Source organism: Indicator indicator, chromosome 15 (assembly GCF_027791375.1).
Source record: "Indicator indicator isolate 239-I01 chromosome 15, UM_Iind_1.1, whole genome shotgun sequence".
Classification (NCBI taxonomy): domain Eukaryota; kingdom Metazoa; phylum Chordata; class Aves; order Piciformes; family Indicatoridae; genus Indicator; species Indicator indicator.
Window position 1 is genome coordinate 22,409,591 of NC_072024.1, and position 8,843 is coordinate 22,418,433.

Genomic DNA, 8,843 nt, shown 5'->3' on the forward strand with positions numbered 1-8,843 from the left:
TTAATGCTGTGGGGATTGCCACCTTATCATAGAATCACAGAGTTGTCAGGGCTGGAAGGGACCTCAAGGATCATCCAGTTCCAACCCCCCTGCCATGGGCAGGGACACCTCACACTACAGCAGGTTGCTCACAGCCACATCCAGCCTGGCTGCAAAAACCTCCAGGCATGAGGCTTCCACCACTGCTTCCCTGGGTTTTCTTTGCTCCCCTTTTTAATCACAGGGGTTATGTTTCCCCCATGGATGGACTGGCCTAGCCAAAGGAAAGGCTTTAGCTTTCAAAGGGGCTGCCTGGGTGGCTCTGCCTAAGGGCACTGACGAAAGGGAACTGTTTGAGGAAGGAGTCCAAGGGGGTCCTGCAGGGAGGCTCTTCCAGCAAGCAACGGCAGTCCTTGTGGCAAGGAAGTATCCCTCTGAGCCATGCCAGCATATAATGCTGGAAGCTCAGTGACCCCATGGGCTATGTTTATTGAGGTTGCTCCAGGGCTGAGGAGCTTTGAGCTGTCCTCCAGTGTGTGGATGAGGGTCAGGCAGGGTCAGAGCCAGCAGAGCCGTGTCTGGGAAGTGAAGGTCTCCTGCTTGTGGTGAGTCACATGTTTTCTTGTGTGTGTCCTGCTTCATCTCTGCTGCCCTACCCGGGCATTTAAATACGCCTCTACCTTGTAACCCCTTGCTTTTAAGCTTTTCTTTCTGTCAACTTTTTACCAATGTGTCTGTCCCTATCTTTTAGTTCTTTCTTCTCTGTCATGTGCCTTCATTTCCCACTGGATCCCTTCCTACATTCACATCTGTTACCCAGGTCAGTATTTCTATTGTCTCATCTGCTTGGTTGCTACTTTAGTACATCTTAGGCTGGTTTCTATAATGTTTTCATGTATTTTCACAGTAGTTTTGGTGTTTTCTTTTAAGGGAGTCAGTGAGAGAAACCTTCAAGGTGCCCCGTAAGTGTCAGTGATTTAAGAGAACAGGTATTGTTGTTCCCATTGAGAGTCACACCTGGTCTTCTCTGAGGTCAGAGCTGTCCAGTTCCTTAATCCGCTGGCAGCTTTTGAGCTGGCTGGGCAGATGAATTTTGAGTAGCAGAGGTGTCTGACAGAAGAGGAACGCACAACTGCAGTACCGACAATTGAACACCGGATGGCAGCACTGCGCACTGATGGGGCACCACACGTCGCTGCACAACTGCAATACAGAAAATTGAACACCGTGTGGCAGCACTGCGCACTGATGGCGCACCGCACGTCTTTGCACCGCTGCAGTACCGATAATTGAACACCGGATGGCAGCACTGCGCACTGACGGGGCACCGCGCGTCTTTGCACCGCTGCAGTACCGATAATTGAACACCTGATGGCAGCACTGCTCACGCACTGACGGGGCACCAGACGTCTTTGCACCGCTGCAGTAGCGATAATTGAACACCGGATGGCAGCACTGCTCACGCACTGACGGGGCACCAGACGTCTTTGCACTGCTGCAGTACCGATAATTGAACACCGGATGGCAGCACTGCTCACGCACTGACGGGGCACCGCACGTCTTTGCACCGCTGCAGTACCGATAATTGAACACCGGATGGCAGCACTGCGCACTGACGGGGCACCGCACGTCTTTGCACCGCTGCAGTACCGATAATTGAACACCGGGTGACAGCACTGCGCACTGATGGGCCACCACACGTCGCTGCACAACTGCAATACAGAAAATTGAGCACCGGGTGGCAGCACTGCGCAGTGATGGCGCACCACACGTCGCTGCACAACTGCAATACAGAAAATTGAGCACCGGGTGGCAGCACTGCGCAGTGATGGCGCACCACACGTCGCTGCACAACTGCAATACAGAAAAGTGAACACCGGGTGGCAGCACTGCGCACTGATGGCGCACCACGCGTCTTTGACCCCTGCAGTACCGATAATTGAACACCGGATGGCAGCACTGCGCACTGACGGGGCACCGCGCGTCTTTGCACCGCTGCAGTACCGATAATTGAACACCGGATGGCAGCACTGCGCACTGACGGGGCACCAGACGTCTTTGCACCGCTGCAGTAGCGATAATTGAACACCGGATGGCAGCACTGCGCACTGACGGGGCACCAGACGTCTTTGCACCGCTGCAGTACCGATAATTGAACACCGGATGGCAGCACTGCGCACTGACGGGGCACCAGACGTCTTTGCACCGCTGCAGTACCGATAATTGAACACCGGATGGCAGCACTGCTCACGCACTGACGGGGCACCAGACGTCTTTGCACCGCTGCAGTACCGATAATTGAACACCGGATGGCAGCACTGCTCACGCACTGACGGGGCACCAGACGTCTTTGCACTGCTGCAGTACCGATAATTGAACACCGGATGGCAGCACTGCGCACTGACGGGGCACTGCACGTCTTTGCACCGCTGCAGTACCGACAATTGAACACCGGGTGACAGCACTGCGCACTGATGGGCCACCACACGTCGCTGCACAACTGCAATACAGAAAATTGAGCACCGGGTGGCAGCACTGCGCAGTGATGGCGCACCACACGTCGCTGCACAACTGCAATACAGAAAATTGAGCACCGGGTGGCAGCACTGCGCAGTGATGGCGCACCACACGTCGCTGCACAACTGCAATACAGAAAAGTGAACACCGGGTGGCAGCACTGCGCACTGATGGCGCACCACGCGTCTTTGACCCCTGCAGTACCGATAATTGAACACCGGATGGCAGCACTGCGCACTGACGGGGCACCGCGCGTCTTTGCACCGCTGCAGTACCGATAATTGAACACCGGATGGCAGCACTGCGCACTGACGGGGCACCAGACGTCTTTGCACCGCTGCAGTAGCGATAATTGAACACCGGATGGCAGCACTGCGCACTGACGGGGCACCAGACGTCTTTGCACCGCTGCAGTACCGATAATTGAACACCGGATGGCAGCACTGCTCACGCACTGACGGGGCACCAGACGTCTTTGCACCGCTGCAGTACCGATAATTGAACACCGGATGGCAGCACTGCTCACGCACTGACGGGGCACCAGACGTCTTTGCACTGCTGCAGTACCGATAATTGAACACCGGATGGCAGCACTGCGCACTGACGGGGCACTGCACGTCTTTGCACCGCTGCAGTACCGACAATTGAACACCGGGTGACAGCACTGCGCACTGATGGGCCACCACACGTCGCTGCACAACTGCAATACAGAAAATTGAGCACCGGGTGGCAGCACTGCGCAGTGATGGCGCACCACACGTCGCTGCACAACTGCAATACAGAAAATTGAGCACCGGGTGGCAGCACTGCGCAGTGATGGCGCACCACACGTCGCTGCACAACTGCAATACAGAAAAGTGAACACCGGGTGGCAGCACTGCGCACTGATGGCGCACCACGCGTCTTTGACCCCTGCAGTACCGATAATTGAACACCGGATGGCAGCACTGCGCACTGACGGGGCACCGCGCGTCTTTGCACCGCTGCAGTACCGATAATTGAACACCGGATGGCAGCACTGCGCACTGACGGGGCACCAGACGTCTTTGCACCGCTGCAGTAGCGATAATTGAACACCGGATGGCAGCACTGCGCACTGACGGGGCACCAGACGTCTTTGCACCGCTGCAGTACCGATAATTGAACACCGGATGGCAGCACTGCGCACTGACGGGGCACCAGACGTCTTTGCACCGCTGCAGTACCGATAATTGAACACCGGATGGCAGCACTGCTCACGCACTGACGGGGCACCAGACGTCTTTGCACCGCTGCAGTACCGATAATTGAACACCGGGTGACAGCACTGCGCACTGATGGGCCACCACACGTCGCTGCACAACTGCAATACAGAAAATTGAGCACCGGGTGGCAGCACTGCGCAGTGATGGCGCACCACACGTCGCTGCACAACTGCAATACAGAAAAGTGAACACCGGATGGCAGCACTGCGCACTGACGGGGCACCGCACGTCTTTGCACCGCTGCAGTACCGATAATTGAACACCGGATGGCAGCACTGCGCACTGACGGGGCACCGCACGTCTTTGCACCGCTGCAGTACCGACAATTGAACACCGGATGACAGCACTGCGCACTGATGGGCCACCACACGTCGCTGCACAACTGCAATACAGAAAATTGAGCACCGGGTGGCAGCACTGCGCAGTGATGGCGCACCACACGTCGCTGCACAACTGCAATACAGAAAAGTGAACACCGGGTGGCAGCACTGCGCACTGATGGCGCACCACGCGTCTTTGACCCCTGCAGTACCGATAATTGAACACCGGATGGCAGCACTGCGCACTGACGGGGCACCGCGCGTCTTTGCACCGCTGCAGTACCGATAATTGAACACCGGATGGCAGCACTGCGCACTGACGGGGCACCAGACGTCTTTGCACCGCTGCAGTAGCGATAATTGAACACCGGATGGCAGCACTGCGCACTGACGGGGCACCAGACGTCTTTGCACCGCTGCAGTACCGATAATTGAACACCGGATGGCAGCACTGCGCACTGACGTGGCACCGCGCATCTTTGCACCGCTGCAGTACCGATAATTGAACACCTGATGGCAGCACAGCGCACTGACGGGGCACCAGACGTCTTTGCACCGCTGCAGTACCGATAATTGAACACCGGATGGCAGCACTGCGCACTGACGTGGCACCGCACGTCTTTGCACCGCTGCAGTACCGATAATTGAACACCTGATGGCAGCACAGCGCACTGACGGGGCACCACACGTCTTTGCACCGCTGCAGTACCGATAATTGAACACCTGGTGGCAGCACTGCTCACGGGCTCCGCAATACTTTTTTTTTACGTACTGTCTGTTCACACTTTATACACCCTTATAGCCTTTGTAGCCCATATACATGCGTATGCACCCCACAAACCCATACATCCCTATATAACTCTCTAGTCCCTGTGCACTGCTATAGAACTCCATAGTCCCTATAGCCGTAGTAGACCTCTCTACCTGCTATACACCTCTTTAGCCTCTATCCATCCATATACACCTCTAGAGTCTCTATACACCCTGATAGTCACCTACATGTCCTTATAGCCTCTGTACACCCCTATTGCCCAAATAGCCCTGATATACCCATATACACCCCCATAGCTCCTAGAGCCACCTATACACCCCTATACCCACCTATAAACCCCTATAATCCCTATACACCCCTATAACCACCTATATACCCCTATAATCCCTATACACCCCTATAGGTCCCTGTACACCCCTATAGTCCCCTGTAACCACCTATATACACCTATAGCCCCTATACACCCCTATAACCACCTATACACCCCTATAACCACCTATATACACCCAGAGCCCCTATACACCCCTATAACCACCTCTACACCCCTATAACCACCTATATACCCCTATAGCCCCTATACACCCCTATCGCCCCCTATACATCCCTATAGCCCTCTATAACCACCTATATACCCCTATAGCCCCTATATGCCCCTACAGCCCCTATGCACCCCTATATTCACCTATACACCCCTATAATCCCTATACACCCCTATATCTACCTATATACCCCTATAGCCACCTATACATCCCTCTAGCCACCTGTACACCCCTCTAGCCACCTATACAGCCCTGTAGTCTCTTTAGCCCCCATACATCCCAATGTCCCCTACAGCTGCCTATACACTTCCATGTCCCCTGTAGCCCCTATACACCCCCACAGCCACCTTCAATCACGAAGAGAAGGGCTGAGAGCTCATCCTCTCCAGAGCTGTCGTGTGAAATCCAGCGGATCACAAGTCAGCGGTGAAGACAAGCTCTGGAAATTTCTTTGGGGTTTATTCAGAAACATGTAAATTGTGAATTCCAGAGCAGTTGTGAGCACTCAAGATCCAGCTGGTCAGGAAGCAGCAGACAGGACTTCAGTCTCACACAGAGCAGGTGCAACAATATTTGAAAGCATTTTTACTGATGATATTCATAGACTCACAGAATGGTCTGGATTGGAAGGGACTGCCAAAGCTCATCCAGTCCAACCCCTCTGCAGTAAGCAGGGACCTCCTCAACCACATCAGGCTGCCCAGAGCCCGCTTGGGCCCCAACCACCTCCCTGGGCAACCTGTTTCAGTGTTTCACCACCCTCATATTCCTATTGCCAGTCCATCTTGAAACATGTTTAGCAAGGGATACACTCAGTGGCTGGCCCTCGTAGGGGTTTTACTGGCAGGAAGCTCCTGCACCTGAAAAAGAGATGGTTGAAGTTGTTAGCACCCAAGAATGGTTCCACCAAGCCCATGGGACACTGTGGAGGGGGTGATGGTTTGCAAACTCCCCCAGGTTCTGAGTGAGTAAATAATTGCTAAAATAGTACGAATCAGTACTCATCTCCAGATGTTACAAAGTGGAGGATCTGGAGATGTAAATCTTCTTCCTATAAGAGCTGAGAATGTGGTGGGAAAATGTAATTTTTTTTTTTTTAAAGTTTAGAAACTGGTTTTGATATAAGCAGATGGCAGCAGAATGAAACCTTCCTGGCAAGCTTCTTTTTGGAAAGAAATTCCATCAAATCTGCCTCTCTGAGGAGCCAGACCTCGAGCCCTGTGGACTGAAAACTGGCTTGACAGCAGAGTTCAGAGGGTTGCCATCTGTGGCACAGAGTCAGCCTGGAGGCCTGTGGCCAGTGGTGTTCCCCAGGGATCAGTACTGGACCCAGTTTTGTTCAATATCTTTATCAACCACCTGGCTGAGAGGATTGAGAGTACCCTCAGCAAGTTCCTGGTGATACAAACCTGGGGGGAGGCTGACACCCCTCAGGCTGTGCTGACATCCAGGGTGACCTGGACAGGCTGAGAGCTGAGTGCAGACAAACCTCAATAAGGACAAGAGCAGGGTCCTGCATCTGGGGAGGAGCAACAGCAGGCACCAGGACAGGTTAGAGGCTGCCCTGCTGGAGAGCAGCTCCATGGAGAAAGACCTTGGAGTGCTGGTGGGCAGCAAGTTTTCCATGGAACAGCAATGTTCCCGTGGGGCCAAGAGAGCCAATGGGATCCTGGGGGGCAGCAAGAAAAGTGTGGCCAGCAGGGCTAAGGAGGTTCTGCTCCCTCTCTACTCTGCCCTGGTGAGACCACAGCTGCAATCCTGTGTCCAGTTCTGGGCTCCCCAGTTGAAGAGAGACAGAGACCTGCTGGAGAGAGTCCAAGGGAGAGGCAGGAGGATGCTTAGGGGACTTGAGCATCTCCCTGTGAAGAGAGACTGAGAGCCCTGGGGCTGTTTGGAGAAGAGAAGGCTGAGAGGGGATCTGATCAATGTCTATCAATAGCTGAGGGGTGGGTGTCCAGGGGAGGGGGCCAGGCTCTTTTGGGTGGTAAACAGTAATAAGACAAGGAACAATAGGTACAAGCTGCAATATAGAAGGTTTTGTGTCAACATGAGGAGAAACTTCTTTACAGTGAGGGTGACACAGCCCTGGAACAGGCTCCCCAGAGAGGTTGTGGAGTCTCCTTCTCTGGAGACTTTCAAACCCCACCTGGATGCATTCCTGTGCAGACTGCCCTCGGTAGGGGGGTTGGACTGGATGATCTCTGGAGGTCCCTTCCAACCTCTAATGTCCTGTGATACTGTGATCTGTTTGTAGCCTGGTCATCATTACAGCTAGAATTGCCAATTCATTTTCTTTTTGGTTGTGGAATCGTTTGGTGTTTCTGTCTGACCTGGTGGTGGTGCACAGCTCACTGGATCTTGTAGGTTTTGGAGCTGTGCCTCCTCAACAGGCAGTAGCCCCGAGAGTCGTATCTGCTGAGCCTTATTTGGCAGAGCAGCTTTTTGGAGTGTTTCAGAGCCCAGGCTACTAAAATCAGTGTAATTATTGCTCCAGCAACTAAAATGAGGTCTCGCCAAAAGAACTCAAGGCACTTGGTGGGGAGGAGTCTCTTACAAGCCCCCAGCTCGTTCCCAGTCAGCTGCACCAAGGGCTTCATCCTCAGGGGAGCTGGACTTGCACACCTGACACTGGCAAGAGAGGGGACAGAGACCTCTTCCAACCAGAGTTTTAGGTACAGGATACGACAGTCACAGTCCCAGGGGTTGTCAAATACTCTCAGCTCCTGCAGGCTGCTCAGGCTGTCCAGGGAGCCGGGAGGAACTGTGGTCAGGCTGTTGTTGTGCAGATAAAGGCTCCTGGTGTCGACGGGCAGGGCAGGCACTTCCCGCAGCCCCTGCGAGCTGCAGTCAACGAGCAAACCCTTCCTGTCTCCCAGGGACATGCAGCTGCAGGAGGGAGGGCAGGCTCCACTCAGGGCCACAGCGAGCAGCAAGGAGACAGAAAATCCCACCAGGGCCGGGAGTTCTGCCTTCTTCATGCTTCAGCTGCCCAGAGAAGAAGAATAATCTGCTCAGTGTGATGCATTAGCAGGTTTCTAAAGGCACAACTACAACACAGCTCACTCTTTCTCAGGATCACTCATGAGGCTTTGGGGGTTGGAGGATTTTGGGGGGTTGGTGGACAACAAGTTCTGCATGGGACAGCAATGTGTCCTTGTGGCAAAGAAGGCCAATGGGATCCCTGGGGTGCATTAAGAGGAGTGTGGCCAGCAGAGCCAGGAAGATTCTCCTCCCCCTCTACTCTGCCCTGGTGAGGGCATCACCTGGAATATTGCATCCAGGTCTGGGCTCCCCAGTTCAGGAGGGACAGGGATCTGCTGGAGAGAGTCCAAGGGAGGGCTACAAGGATGCTGAAGGGACTGCAGCACTGCCTGGGGAGGAGAGGCTGAGAGCCCTGGGGGTGTTTAGTCTGGAGAGGAGAAGACTGAGAGGGGATCTGATCAGTGCCTATCAATAGCTGAGGGCTGGAGGT

General features: G+C 54.2%; 1 protein-coding gene across 1 annotated transcript; it reads right to left on the reverse strand.

The window, feature by feature from the left end:
* Nucleotides 1-7,719: 7,719 nt before the first annotated feature.
* Nucleotides 7,720-8,349, reverse strand: GP9 (glycoprotein IX platelet). The gene has a single exon (XM_054387659.1). It carries the CDS (start codon nt 8,347-8,349, stop codon nt 7,720-7,722), a length of 630 nt encoding a protein of 209 aa, XP_054243634.1.
* Nucleotides 8,350-8,843: the final 494 nt, after the last annotated feature.